The sequence below is a fragment of the Trachinotus anak genome, unplaced genomic scaffold (assembly GCF_046630095.1).
Source record: "Trachinotus anak isolate AG129_WGS33_773 ecotype Australia unplaced genomic scaffold, CSIRO_AGI_Tana_v1 ptg000014l, whole genome shotgun sequence".
Lineage (NCBI taxonomy): Eukaryota > Metazoa > Chordata > Actinopteri > Carangiformes > Carangidae > Trachinotus > Trachinotus anak.
The window spans coordinates 14,374,379-14,389,101 of NW_027273865.1; the positions used below are offsets into that span (position 1 = coordinate 14,374,379).

A 14,723-nucleotide genomic window follows, 5' to 3' on the forward strand; every position below is an offset into this window, starting at 1 on the left:
ACATTGCCTTCCCATCATGAAGAGGAATGTTTAACCCCTGGAGTTGTGACTTTCTGTGTCTGATCAAACCAGCACCATTATTTCAATACATTTACATTTGGCTGCTAATACTCATGCACTTTTATTTAAGTGGGATTTTCATGCATGACTTTTGCTTGTAATTAATTATTTTTACACTGCTGCATTGGTACTTTCTCTTCAGTGAATGGTTCTGAATAATTCTTCCACCACTGGCTTCAAATCCAACTTTGGCATTTGCTTTGTCAGTTGCTAGGAACTCAAAATATAAGTGACATAAGTGCACATTACATTAAGTGATTTTATGCTAACGCATTTTTGTCACTTTATGCCTGTACTCACTGAAAATATTAATTCAACTTTGAAAAAAAACTTAAACTTACAGCCACAATGAGACCATTGTGTGAAAGCACTTTCAAATGGTTTCCTAATGTCTCCACCTGATACATAACATTACCTTAATGTTATGTTACCATTAATAATCCAAGCTCAGTGTTTTCACCCAGACTCCAGAGGGTTAAAGGGAACCCACTTTACCCTGACAACAAATGCTGCCACACACACACACACACACACAGCACAAATTCATAATTTTATTTTTAGTGACCTCTGAGCACAGACTGATCAGAACTTTAAAAAAAAAAAAACATTTGCATTAGATATTTGTCATTCTGAAAACCCAGCACCTAAATCTCCACACAACTGACAACAGAGAAGCTCTACGAGTAGCTTCCCGCCTCAAACAGTTTGATGACAATGGCTTCGTGGGGGCGCAGTTCCAGCGTGTACAGAGATGTTGACCCAAGGCGGTCCATCCCTGTGCTGGTCACAAACACTCCAGCCTCAGGCAGGCTCGGGGCCCAGGCAGGATCCAGAGCGTGAAGCTCAGGGCCGACGTTGAGCAGAATGAGGAAGTGAACACAACCCCAGGAGCGCAGGAAGGCCAAGATCGTGGGGGACGAAGGAGAGGCAAGAGTGGAGTTGGAGGAAGAAGAGGAGGAGTTGGCTGAGGTGTTGAAGGGGAGGAAGGTGAAGCTGCCATACAGAAGAGCCTCTTCTGTGGCTCTGGAGCGACTGAGGGAGGTAAAGAGAGCTAGAGATGAACGCTTCGCCTTCTTGTCCTGAGAGAGGGATTATACAGACAAGTGTCAGGAAGTTAAATATCACCTACCCAAATAATTCTTGGTTTCTTTATCAATAGCTTTATATGATTCATTTGATAAACAAGTCAGAGCAGACAGGACAACAAGCTTCATCACTCACTGGATGGGTGTCTGATGGTTCGTTCGTCTCTCCATGTGATGAGCCAACATTCAGAGACACATTCTATATGACAGAAAACTTTTATTTGGCAACATCAACTTTTAAAAGTTAATTAATGAACTCAAAGTCTCAAGCAGGGTTTTTGTTTAAACCTGTGTTTGGCCGATGTCTTCATCATGCTGGACTGCAGGTGATCCTGGCAGAGTCATCATCAACACCAGGAGTAATTTCTTCAAGTCATGAGATGCTTTGCCTCCAACCTGCGGAAATACAATGCAGTTGTATAAAATCAACCTGCCTGAATCAAAGGGCAATGAAAATATATACAGTATTAGATAACTTATGCCATTCATTTAAAGCTGAAATGATAGGACGGTTATCGATCAACAGAAAACTGCCAACTTCGTTTACTTTTATCCAAAGAGATCCAAGTGAGGGGCATCACTAAAGCTTCAGTGCAGTAGGAGACTAGTGCTTAGTTTCAGCCCAGAATTCAGTGGATTTAATTTATGCAGGTTTTACATTGGGTAAATCTGTGATAATCTCATAAATATATTTTAAAGACTTAGTGCCACTTGCAGATGATGTAAAATTGCACCTTTAAGAAGTCTGATCAGTATTTACACTGACTACCATTTGTGGTGCTGTTGAACTGTATTGCATTGTAAAAAGAGGTATGTCTGCTGTTTAGCCTACTATCACTGATTTGAATGGGGTGGATAAAGCAATAGGAAGACCTGTGAACATCAACGCAATGCAGTTCACCAGCACCACAAACTACATCCTCCAAAATGATTACACAGTTGAATCAACACCTCTTTAACACTGATTCAACATGAACTCAACACTGAGATCTCTTGAGATGTCTTACTGTCCAGCTGGGCCATATATCATCCTCTCTGGTCTGCAGGTTTGTCTCTATAGCGTCAGCCACTTCCTGGGCAGACAGGAGGTGATGTGAAGATGGCAGAATTGACCTCATGACCACATCCACGAGTGTCTTGTTAATCTGGCTGGAGTTGTTCAGAGGACGCGGGACGTCTCGTGTTTGTTTAACCACCACAATCCTGAAGAGAGACACACGGGTATGGAGTTTCCAATTACCCTGTAGCTTAATTTCATGTTAGAAAAACAAACATCCATCCACATCTGTACATGCAATACCTTTCCTCCTCCTGACTACTAAATTCCCTGAAGACTCCTCTCCACTCCAGCAGAGTCTGAAATGTAAGTATTTTATTGGAAACACTGCTTATAAGACATTTCTTATAACATTAATGAGCATCATTTACCTTTTCTGAATATGCTGCATCTGTATCACAGATTGCAAAACCTGCCACACCTTGCTCCAACCAGAAGCGCAGTGTATGCTGTGGAAAAAGAAGTAATGCTTTAAGAAATGCAGCATCACTGACAATTTAACATGTTTAGTAGCATGACAACAGAATGGGTATCACCTGTACCACGGCTGATGATGGCTCGTTTCCTGCTACATCTAGATCCACTTCACAGAAATCTAACACCACTTTGAGACCTGCAGCACCAGTGAAAAGGTTCATTAATCATCAAGTCATGCAGGAAAAACCTATGCAGGCTGTCCTCCACTCACCTGCTTTGTTGCTCTCTGTGAGCAGATGTTGGATCTGAGGCAACGACCCCAAGCTTTCACTAGTCGCAGTGACATCTAAAGGAGACATGTCCTTATCAAACACACCTTCCAGGATTAGAGCCCCAATACCCAGGGACCTAAGGTAGGGAAGCTGCTCACACAGCACTTGAGAGATTAAAACATAAGACAGCGTTAGTAATATTTATATATAATATATCTGTCACCGTTCAATATCCTATTCTCCCCACTTTTTGAATATTTTGTCTTATTACAATTTGTGGTCACCATTTGTGTTTGGTGTAAATGGTATTTAGTACTTTGTGTATGTAACAGATAGTCTTAATATTGTAGTCTAGTTTTTAAAGTTACTTATCTCTATTACAAAACAGTTTTTACCTGTTTTCTCTGCATGGGATCATCTTTTTTTTTTTTTTTTTTTCCCCAAAAGCAAACAATGAAAATTTCTTCCGAGTCTGTTGCAATCATGTGGTGGCTTCTCAGATTTAAGCCTGTGTTGTCTGCACACAGTGTGGCATGAGACATCAAGCTGTTTTCTGCTCTGAGTAAAAAGGCCTGGAGCAATTCTTTGAAGTAGGACAAACTTTGGCACACAGATAGGCAGTCTTACATTAATCTGGGTTTCGAAATGGATAAAATTTACTTTGTGGTCAGTGTGAATGTTGTCATACAGTGTGGACGTAATTCTTTATCAATAATCAAAAACCTGGTTTTCACTGGAAGAAACTGAATCTCCAACTGAATCTCTCTCTAACTTTCAATAGGGCCCCAAGAGGCCTTGACAGCTGCATGCTGAATGTGCGTCAAATGGTTTGTGTTAAATTAAATGTGTTAATAGAAACTTTTCCTGAGAATAACCACACCTAAACCCCTGCTTTATTACATTATGTTGAAGTCCTGTCTTTAAGAGGGGCCTCTTGGTTTTTACAACCTTCCATATTTCAGTTTTTTAATTTAAATGCATTTTCTTAAATTAATGTGTTGGATCAAAATACAACCTAAAAAAAAATTGAGACCAGGTATTCTTCTAGAAAAACCAGTACACATTTACAAGAGAGTAGGAAGAACGGGGCATTATTCAGGGGCCAAGCAGCTCTTATTTTTGCTCAATCTGGCCACTGATAAGACATCAAGGCTTGTTAATGTCACCATAAAATCTGCAAACTTGGTGAAAGTATACTTTGAACAAATGTGTCACAGCCTATAAAAACTTAAGACACTGTAGTGATACAGTCATCGCCATGCCTCTGTTTGACCACCAGGAAACAGTCAAACGGAGCTCTTCAACAAGAAATCGAGATGTACATGGACTGCAGTTGGATGTGTTAGATGTGCAAGAGCAAAACGAAGAAATCATTCTTTAAATGACACCATTATTTATTGCCTCACCATTTATGCCCCCTGACCCCTCCGCTTGCGCCTCCATGACCAGGTCTGGCTGCAGCTGGTAGAACAGCGACTTCTGCCACCACTTGAGCGGCGTCACCACCGGCCTGGGGCTGACCGCTATGATGGCGACGGAGGTGGCGAGCATGGCCACCCAAGACAACCAGAAGAGCACCACCAGGTAACAACGGACCCTCCTCCAGCCCAGACCCCCCGCGGCGACCTCCAGCTCCTCCTTGGTCAGGGGCTGCCACTGCTGGACCGGCTCCGGCTCCGGCTCCGGGATGAGCAGCGGCGCCGTCTCTGAGGCGCCCACGCTGCCCGACAGCCCGGGGCCTGGCACGCTGCCGTACCCGGTGTCTCCGACGTTCAGAGGCATCCTGTCTGTCTGCAGGTGAGTGATACACGGTAAGATTAGCGGGGGATTCATTTCAGTTTGGCTAAGCATGCACACGCTCAAGTTGCAGCAGGCAGGAGTGGGGCGACTGTTTCCCGGCCGCGGTTCTGTGCGGACTTGTCTGGTCTGTATCCATACCGTGGCGTCTGCCTCCTCAGCGGCCTCCTCACCGGTTTGCGCCATGTAATCCACAAGAGGAGCACGGCTGGTGACACAGGTGCTGCAGAGAGTTAGCGTTGCTAGAGGAGAGCGCGCACACACTCAGCATGCAGCTCTGCCATGACCGGCGCCCTCCACCCTCCTGCTGCTTCCTGCCTCACACAGGTGTTTAAATTAAGGGAATTTGACATGTGCTGCAGGTGAGGTGTCGCTGATGTCTGATTGGCCAATCCTGTTGACCCCACAAATTGGCCAAATTTTTCAGTAGGACCAACAGGTTAAGGGAATGTAATTTTCAAAATGAGTTTCTCTTTCAGACAAACACTCTGCACAAGGTGGAAAAATTCAAGAGAAGCTATGGACGCTCCTGAAGTCCAGCTTCATGAGACGCAGAACCTTGTGTCTCCAATTTTCGAGATTCTCTTGCTTTTGAGTAATTGCCAAGATTATGTTTGTCTTATTCCGGATGCTAAGATATGTGTTGTGTGTTTGCATATTCCTTGTAATTACATTATGATTCCTTTTATTTTATCAATTGTGCATGAACCTTTTGATCACATCCAGCCTGATGGTGCTGCGGATATCCTATCAATTTCAGTACATCAGACTCATAAAATCTGCATTCTCCAAAACAAGATATTTCTCTTACTGCAGTTTTTTCAGGGTCTTCACCTGACAACAGCTGTTGGTTTAGGGGTCACTGAGCAGTAAACAGCTAAGTAAACAGCTCTGTCTGAACAACATGTCTCTGGACTGAAGGAGGAAAGTGGAGGAAACACGGGCAAACTTAGGACAGAAAGTCAAACCCAGGACCATCCTGCTGTGAGGCAGCACTAACCACCCCTCCCTCGTGCTGCTTATCTCAACGCAAAGTCATTACTCACATTTTCTGTCTCAGATTACTTGCCTTCCTCTCTGGTCCCTTTTTCTTCTTTTCCGCTCTCTACTTCCTCTTTAACTTCAGCCGCCGGTGGTTCCACAGAGCAGTGCTGTCCTTGGTTGAATGTTTGAGTGATTTGACTCGTCAGGAATGAGGAGGTGAGAAGGACGCTGTCCAATAAAAGCTCTGCTCAGACAATTAATACAGAGGTGCTGAGCCTCACCACACCCTAGCAACACATTCTGAAGAACACATGACTGCCAATGAGAGCCCCCTGAAGTCCCTCGAGGTAGTTTTGACTTTGGCTTGAACCATCTTGTATTATTTTTGTTATATAGATGCTACAGATAGCTCCAGACTTTGATCTGCTGTCACATTTCAAGCAAAGCTAACAACCCAACTTCTTTTCTTTTTTTTTATGTGTGTAGGAAAACGAGAAATCAACCGAATAAAGAGCTGAAATTACTGACAGAGAATAAATGTGCATGTATTTTGATTATTTATGAATCATTTTAGTCATTTTTATCAATGAGAAAAGAGCCAATCAAGATGTCACATTGCATAGACGAAATGAATCAGCCATAAACCACAGTACATCTCAACAACTCCTTTGGAAGTTCAAAAAGAGTGTCTTTAAATATTATAAACATAAGGTTGTTAAATGAAAGATTTATGAAAAACACTTGTCACACAATAAATGAATAAACTCTTTGATTTTATAGTATATATGTCTGATTTTAGATTAATAATGAGGCAAATTATGGGTGTCCTTTATCAGGCTGTACAGAACTGCTGCCTATAAACTCGCCTGCAGGTGAACAACTTTTAAATCACATGGTGATGTAACACATCACACATCTCCTCTAAAGAGCGGTAGGGTGCACTTTTAATGATGTATGTCTGCTAATTCCTGGGAATATCTCTTCCTTACCCCCCAGCATGGACCCCTCTCAATCTCTTTCTCCAACACTCTCTGCATTCTTTGTCCTTTTGTGTCTCTCCCTCTGGCTTTTCTCTCTTACGGCACACGTTTATGTTCTCGCTATAACATGTTATTGCTATCCATGTCACCTTTGCTTCTTGGCGGCATTGTGCAAACTAATTATTTACAGAGGGACCCTGCGTTCCCTCATGAGACTCTGATACACATGCAGCCCATGTGTGGAGAACATAAAGAAAGTCCAAGTTGTTGCTTTTTTTTTTTTTTTTTTTGAAGAAGAACGCAAAGCTATTTCGGTTTTTGCATGATGTATTGCAGTATCACACAGAATTGTAAATGAGCTGCTTTATACTGAAGCCCCAAGCATGTAGTAAATATCTATCTATCTATCTGTCTCTCCAGGTGCTGCACGGTTAAATATTATTAACAACTTCTTGTCGGTAACAAATGATTAGAAAATATAATCCCAACATAAATAAACACAGCAAGTATTTCATTTAAATTTCATTTTAATTGATCAGAAAGCAAATGCTCAAAGAGGATATATTACATAAAGAATTTGTGCCCATCTAAAATGTAAATGTAGTTTAAGCTGGTCTCCATGGAGACAGTAAAACTGGTGGTGAGTCTGCTTCCATGGTAACGCCTTTAGTTTGAGTCCTCCTCCGATCCTTCGATGTCCTGAAATGACACAAGACAATACACAATGTTACTATCATCAAAGTTGCTGCATTTTTCTTAAATATAACTTTATTTTACAGGCAGATCACACTTACAGGAAGTGGAATGTACTTTTATAAGACTCTATGTTTAGCAAAAAGGCCAAAAATGTCTTGTATTTCCCCAGATATATTGATGCTGTTGCCGTTTTGCTTTGCCGATTTGCACTGAAGTTGGTGGACGGATGGGGCGCGAACCAGAGAAGAACCCCTTAAATTTTTGGGCAGGTCTGGATCAATTACTATGAATTTAATGTTTTTTTTCTCTGAAGTCTGGTGTATGTTGTTTGACTTGGAGAAGGTCTGAATTCTCTAGTTTCCATTTTATTCTCTGTTGATCAACTTTTTTGCTATAACAAAGATTGATTAATTGATTTGTCAAGAAACTAATCAGAAATTTAATCCCTAATAAAACCAATAGTTAATCGCAACTGTAGTTTTGTGTGACTTTAAATATCAGTGGTTATGACTTATGGTCAGTTTCAAGATATGTTCATCTCTCAAACTTGTTATCAAACTATTTGTGTAAATGAGGCATATTATTTTTATTTGTTGTAACTTTCAGCGTCTAATAACATGTTAATCAAATGAATGAAATATGTCTCATGTGTCTTACCATTGGCTCCTGACTTCTAAGAGTCATTACATGTTTCTGATATGCAGAGATGATACAGTCTCGCCTGCAAAGAGAGAAACAGTGGTAGCACATGAGTGCAAAGATTTCTGTTTTGATTCCCAATAACCGACTCCACTGTAAACATGTCTCTGTAATTGTTCAGACTCACTTGCTGGTGATGCCTCCTCCTGGTGGAAGTCCTGGCATCTCTTCTGCAGCCAGGAATTTGATCACATAAAGAAGGTCTGGGTCCTCATCTCTGGACCTCATCATCTGGATAATTTCTGTAAAGGGAGAGAGTCAAAGCAATGTGGTTATGAAATAGGGAGATGGCATTAGCCCAAAGATTAGTGTGCTTCGTGTTGGAGGATTTCAGTAACTCTTCTGCTGCAAATCACCTCCCACTTTCACATCAATCTGTTGTTCCAGCTCTGCCTCCTGCTGCAGTGCCTCTTGTGACACCTGGGGGGCACCGGGGAAGCAGACAATGATGATGCTGATATTGTCCAAGCTGCCCTGAAGAGGGAGACAGAGCACAGGATTATCAGATGAGTTTGATTGACAGAACTGAGACTGCAGTCTTAATCCCACAGTACTGGGAGGTAATTAAGTACATTTACTCAAGTATAATTTGAGGTTCTTCTACTTTATGTGAGTATTTCTATTTTATGCTACTTTATAGCTTTACTCCACTACATCTCATCTCAATTGCATCTACATGTATATTTAACTACATAAAACTAGAGAGTTTACATTATTCCCATTCAACCATGTACTACATTAAATTGCTACTTAAATGTTAAATCAGTAATTATACTCCAATAATATAATTATATAATAATATAACTCTGGCGCAGGCCCTTTTCCCTGTATAATGACCACTTGTACTTTTTGTTAAGTACTATTACTGGAGTACTTTAACACTGTGGCACTGGTGCTTTTACTTAACTACAGGATCTTAATACTTGGTCCACTGCTTGAAATTACTTGAAATAGACCTGCTGATGGGGAAAATAGCAGGGGGTGGAGGCCTGGGCCAGGCTGGGTGGAGATATATTTTGGTTGATTTTATGGGCGGATTATCACATGCTGATACATTTGCTAAACAGAGTTTACATATTAATCTCCTCTGATGTCAGAGCTAAGTACTTAGAGAAGATAATGATACTCCTGGTTTACTGTACAAATACATGACTTTAGTCTGTGGCTCTGGGGAAGTACACCTGTGAAGTATAGAGCTTGTAGATAGATAAATATTATCTTATTGCAGATATATATCAGTATCAGTGTATATGTCAGTGAATGGCAGTAATAAGTAACAAAAAATTGCAGTTATAAAACAAAACTGTTGCTGATAGATTGTTGTTGTTTTTTTAATTTCCGAAATATAAAATTCAGTATAGCCTTGAAAATCCAGCATTTTCTGGGCTGTTTCGTGAAGTCATTGCATCAGCCTGTTGGTTATAACGTCGGAGATGCAAGCAGAGAGGCTCTTTATGTACTGGAACACGCAGTCTTTACTTTAAGCCTTTGTAGGTGAAATAAATAGCAGCCCATCCCGACCAGGATAAAACTTCTGAGCTGTGTGTGTTGAGCTCCCATCAACACACTCACACTAAGTCTTAATCCGAGCCATGTGTTGCTTTTCTTCCCTCCTATCCCATGTCCCGGGATGCCTTAATACAGCTATTTATAGGGCAGGAGAAGGTCTCATCAGTGTTCAGATGCACAGTTACCAACAAATGTTTAGAAGACCTGCAGGAGAAATCTACTTGCATAACAACATCAGTGTATTTGCCCCCCCCCTCCCTTAATGTAAAGCCTCCCATTCATGAATCCACCTGCTTTAACACTCTGTGTCCTACTGCAGCATCCAATGAGCTGAGTTTGGAGATTCTGCTGAGCTAACACGGCAGGATGGTGCCACTGCTTGTACACAAGTGCTGGGGAATTAAGTAGCCCAGTATTTTAAATGGGCTGGATTTTAATCTGTGCCTGTAGTGAATAATAATAAGAGGAGTTTAACAATAGTTTGGAATTGCTTCACTGACAATAGGATACTTTGTGGACATATCCACAAAATAATCACGGGGTATTTTTCTATCGTCATCGATTCAGGCTACTTCTCTGTAGGGGACGTCCTGTTTTTGCTGTGTTCAGGCTCCTTCACATAAAATTAATTGGCCCAATTCACATGAAAGTTTTAGATGTTAATGGAAGGAAAGTTCCATTTATGCTGCCACAATTAGTCATTGTCACAATTAGTGGTGGATGTCATTCTTCATTACTTACTGTCATTATTTCTTTATATGCTGATTTTTGTCTGCATTGATTGTTTGGTGTAAACAGTGACAAATGACCATCAAAGACTCCTAGAGCCCAAGGTGATGTCTTAATGTTACTTTTTTTGTTCAAAAGATGTGCCATTTATTTTTTTAAAAGACAGGGAAAAAAGCTGCAAATTTGATCTGCACATTGACTGATTTTTAAACTTTGTTTTGTTTAGGCAAAACTCTTGTGCTGCTGCTACTTTTTTTCAGTATCATATTGGCCCGAGACTACATCATGTCAATGCCAAGTCATGGTCATACTGAAACTGTTTCAGCTGTCTTCGTGCTGAGGGAACACGTGTCAATCATTAGTTTCTTCCTAATTTTTTTCTTTCTCATGTATTTGGAAAGTATATCCAGTATGTTTGTCATTTCAGTGTTTCCTTTTTCCTGGTACAGTGCTTGAAATTTGTGTGTCAAAACATTAACCACACAAGGTTTAAAATGTACATGTTAGTGTCAGAATCTTTTGTCAAGGCCCTTTACTTTATTGTATTATTAATTCGTATTTGTGCACCTCGCTGACGCACTTTTGTGGTCTGACATCTCACCTTATAGAGGCAGAGGTCAATGACTTGAGTACAAATCTCTCTCAGGTCGTCGCACACCAGCAGACGACTGCGCACAAAGGCACACAATTCCTCATTGCCGATGGCGTCCCACACACCGTCACATGCTAGAATTAGGAACTCGTCTTCAGGTGTCCTCTCCAGCTCGTACACCTCAGGCTCCGGTGACACCAGCTGCTCAGTCTGCGGCCTCCAGTCCACCTCCTTGAAGTCAAAGTCCCCCAGCGCTCTGGAAACGGCCAGCGAGCCGTTGACCCTCTGCAGGGTCACAGAGCCTCCAGCATTCTGGATACGCTCCTTCTCTCTGGGGTTGAATGGCTTGTGGTCCTCTGTGTAGAAGACCACCTGGCCGTTACGGCAGAGCAGAGTGCGCGAGTCCCCACAGTTGATGAAGTAAGTGTAATGTGGGGAAATCATGACAGCTGCAGCAGTGGAGCCACTTCGGTCCCAGTTGTCCTGTCGAGCCAGTTTGTGCATGTGGCGATCAATGTCCAGGAAGCCCTCACAAATCCCCTCCTTCACCTGCTCGGGGTCCTCACTCGCTTTAACCCCACCTGTGGAAAATGAGGGGGAAACATTTGGTTTTAATTTACGTACATACTGTATGGTTCCTCACACTGCCATGTTGTTTGTTTGGAGGCCTACACACGAACTCTGGTACCACATAAACTTGGGGGAAATGTGTTTAATTTGATTTGTGAAATCAACATTTGATAGCTTGCTGCAGGTCAGAGAACTAAAAGCAACACTGAATCAGTATTGTTGGAGTAACACTGTAGCTCAGGGCAATAACATGTTCAAGACACTGTTTCTGATTTTATACTGTGGGAAAAACTGTTATGTTTAATGAACCAAGAACGCCCAAAAAGTGTCTGTTTCAAGGGTCATGATGCACAGCTGTAACAAGAGTTTATTAAAGGTTTTCATGTAATTGTGATTATTAATTTCCTTTTTCTTTTTTGCAATTTAATATTCTCTCATATGGCAGGCCAATCAGATCACAGCTCTAAATGTCAAGTATAAATCTTAATATCTGAATGAATGTCAGCAGCTGTGTTTTTTTTCTGATCCCCCTGAACTCCCAGAATTACTTTTCTCTCACTGTGATGTACCACAAAACAATATGCAGAATTCTTATTTTGAAAAGACATTATACTGTATGTTTCTATCAACTTTCTGTAGTGTATATAGGCTGTATCATGTTAGTTGTCTTAAGTAATCTCATCTCTAAACTTGTATTGTTTAAGTTTTTAATAATCTGCTCTTAATCAGATGCTTTCATGGACTTTGTGTTTGTAAGTCAAGTCTATTTCTATGCTTAAAACGATCAAAGCCATCAAAGGGACTGTTTGCGCAAGTTTATTATGGTTAGTTATTATAGTACTTCTTTTTCAGCACAGTTCTCAGAAGTCATATTTGCAACACAACATATTTATTAAAAATCTAAATGCAGTATGTTTTCAGTTTAAACATTTGACATGCCAGGCAGTTTCTGCCTTGCATTAAATTATAATTGAATTCATTTGGCAAAGTGACTTACAGTGAATGCATTTAAACTCTGCACAGACAGGAGCTAGATGTCATCCCTAGATGTAAAGTGTATTCAGTACAAGAGATTAGAGCATATTTTTAAACCCTCTTCAATAATTAGATTCACCTCATTTATCACTAATTGTCCTCTACCTGTTGCAAGGATGTGATCCAGCAGGTTTCTGGAGCAGTACTGTGCCACTGTGGTGCCTGCATGTCCATCAAAAACAGCAAAGTATCCCCACTCTGTCAGTTCTCCATTCAGCTTGGGCATGCAGGTGTGGGCGTCCTCCATCTGAGCCCTCCAGCCCTGCATGCTGGCCACAGCATAATTCAGCCCCGTCTGAGACCCCCCCTCTGACACATGCTTCTCCAAAATGGGACGCTCCAGGTACGGGCTCGGCAACAAGTCATCCTCATCCAAATTGTCCTCCTCCCCGGGCCCTGCTTCCCTGGACCCCCCTTTGAAGAAGAAGGTGACCATCTTCTCTGTCTCTTTAACCAGCTGGCGGAGGAAGGAGGGCACCTCCACGTTGCTCGCCCGCCTTGCTGTCCTCATCACCCCGCGGAGCCTGTGCTCAAGCTTCCTGCTCGACCTGGCTGCAGCCCTTCTCCTCCTGGTGCCCCTCCTCCGGCCCTGTGTTTTCCTCAGCAGGTCCAGCGCAACAGTTGTGCTATGTCACTCCAAGCAGGTAAACAAAAAGAGACTTTCAATAAGAGTTGGGCTGTTAAATGAAAAACTGAGCTGGTTTTCTGTTAAAAATGATCAGGACCATTTCTTCATCCCTTAGCCTGCTTGTAGAGTCAGAGAATTCTTCCTCTGTCCCTTTTCTTCTTTGACAATATGACTATAAGCTGCCTTTCTCTGTCTGTCTCTCTCCTCCTCTGCTACACCTCTCCTGTATCAGCCCTGCACTTCTATTGGCCTGTCTATTTCTGTTGATTTATCCCTCTGCTCTGCCCCCACCTACTGCTTCTCTCCTTGTCCCTCTTCCCCTCCCTCTGTCTGTGTAACACTGCAGATAATCACCTGGCCTTCAAGGCGGCTCAGTTGGCCTGTGTCTGCACACAGATTATGTGGGTGGCACTTTATGCAACACAGAGGGATCCCTCAGTCACTCACACATGTCTATTTAGGAATTTTATGTCAGATACAAGACATTCTGCATCCAAACAGCTTCATTCTGAGTGGTTTGTCATTCAGTAATTTATTTATTTCTCTTATTGATCAGGCTAAGTGAACATATTAGAAAACACAGGCTATAGCTTATGTATTGTGTTAAAATATTCATTAAGAGCTGAGGTTCAAACTCCATTCTTGACCCCGGAAGCAGCAGGTGACAAAACAATCGACTACCACACTCCATTTAGTGGTTGTTCTGGAGCTTTTTGGTCAACTTGCATGGTCTTCATCAGCAGGTGGAGTTTGTCCACTTTGACTTGAGGTGAGATTGTTTTAGAAAAAAAGATTTATAATTTCATGACAACTGGCAAATTCCATAGGCTTATAAACATCCTATGATGTGATCAAAAGCTCCATAACAGCTACACAATTTATCTCGATGTGCTATTATTGGGTCAGCTGCGTTAAGATTGTGTTTTCATATTTTTTTGCGTTTTGCATCTCATGGTCCTGCTTCCCAGATTTGGCATTGAATGTGATTTTTTTATTTCCAGTTTTCTGCTTTTCTGCTGCTGATGTGTTGACACACCTACTCAAACCTACCCTGTGCTATATGTGACTTTCTGATTCCCTGTTGCCCCAGCATGACAGTTGTGTGTCTTCATCTCATTATCCGTTGTGTATTTGGAGCCTCTGACCTGGTTTACATGCAGGGACTCCTGAGTTTTAATAAGGACTATACGTGTGTTACACTTTGTTCCTCTTCAACTATAAGTAGGACTAAACCTTTTATCAGCTGATGTTGGTCTCTGCTGGAAGTGTTTCAGATGAAGCGTGTTTGTTTACCTTTATTTATCCTGTTAAGATGAAGCACGCCGGATGACGGGATGACAGGATGACGCAGGTAGCACATCGCCCCGTCACCGTGTTGATTTATTGTGATCCTACAGCACTTTTGAACTTAGGTTTAGAGTCATTAAATTAAAAGTGATGCATCAACAGTCATCCAGCTGATTGGGAGTCTGTCTCAGGCCACTCGCATTGGTGGTGAAGTCTTGTTTCTCAAAAATTAAGACCATGTGTCTTGTGAATAGAGTTCAAACCCAGCCATACACACAGTCATTCCTCTCAACTTGACAGATTTGTTGCTGTACTGATGCGATTTC

The 14,723-nt window shown here is 41.8% G+C and overlaps 2 protein-coding genes across 3 annotated transcripts; both read right to left on the reverse strand.

The window, feature by feature from the left end:
* Nucleotides 1–597: 597 nt before the first annotated feature.
* LOC139631646 (amino acid transporter heavy chain SLC3A2) lies at nt 598–5,029 on the reverse strand. 2 transcript variants are annotated; one of them, XM_071496000.1, is made up of 10 exons: nt 4,830–5,029; nt 4,298–4,682; nt 2,891–3,055; nt 2,739–2,815; nt 2,574–2,651; nt 2,446–2,501; nt 2,153–2,348; nt 1,434–1,541; nt 1,282–1,344; nt 598–1,092 (listed from the first exon to the last, which is right to left on the reverse strand). In XM_071496000.1, exons 1-10 carry the CDS (start codon nt 4,872–4,874, stop codon nt 904–906), a joined length of 1,362 nt encoding a protein of 453 aa, XP_071352101.1. In that variant the 5' UTR covers nt 4,875–5,029; the 3' UTR covers nt 598–903. The 2 variants fall into 2 exon arrangements, with proteins under 2 accessions (XP_071352101.1, XP_071352100.1); XM_071495999.1 differs by having other exon boundaries at nt 598–1,139; nt 4,830–5,028.
* A 2,132-nt stretch (nt 5,030–7,161) lies between these two features.
* Nucleotides 7,162–13,359, reverse strand: ppm1na (protein phosphatase, Mg2+/Mn2+ dependent, 1Na (putative)). Its single transcript, XM_071496004.1, has 6 exons — nt 12,588–13,359; nt 10,887–11,458; nt 8,404–8,521; nt 8,175–8,289; nt 8,006–8,069; nt 7,162–7,351 (listed from the first exon to the last, which is right to left on the reverse strand). Exons 1-6 carry the CDS (start codon nt 12,991–12,993, stop codon nt 7,319–7,321), a joined length of 1,308 nt encoding a protein of 435 aa, XP_071352105.1. The 5' UTR covers nt 12,994–13,359; the 3' UTR covers nt 7,162–7,318.
* Between the last annotated feature and the right edge of the window lie 1,364 nt (nt 13,360–14,723).

Bases quoted from the DNA above. Each gene is read 5' to 3' on its own strand.
- LOC139631646 (XM_071495999.1), bottom strand. From the start codon at position 4,874: ATGGCGCAAACCGGTGAGGAGGCCGCTGAGGAGGCAGACGCCACG. The intron at 2,816-2,890 runs GTGAGTGGAGGA...CTGGTGCTGCAG, and splicing joins CACAGAGAGCAACAAAGCAG to GTCTCAAAGTGGTGTTAGAT. The intron at 1,542-2,152 runs GTAAGACATCTC...GTATTTCCGCAG, and splicing joins ATATATGGCCCAGCTGGACA to GTTGGAGGCAAAGCATCTCA.
- ppm1na (XM_071496004.1), bottom strand. From the start codon at position 12,993: ATGAGGACAGCAAGGCGGGCGAGCAACGTGGAGGTGCCCTCCTTCCTC. The intron at 11,459-12,587 runs GTAGAGGACAAT...CATTTTCCACAG, and splicing joins GGATCACATCCTTGCAACAG to GTGGGGTTAAAGCGAGTGAG. The intron at 8,070-8,174 runs GTGAGTCTGAAC...CTCTCTTTGCAG, and splicing joins GGAGGAGGCATCACCAGCAA to GCGAGACTGTATCATCTCTG.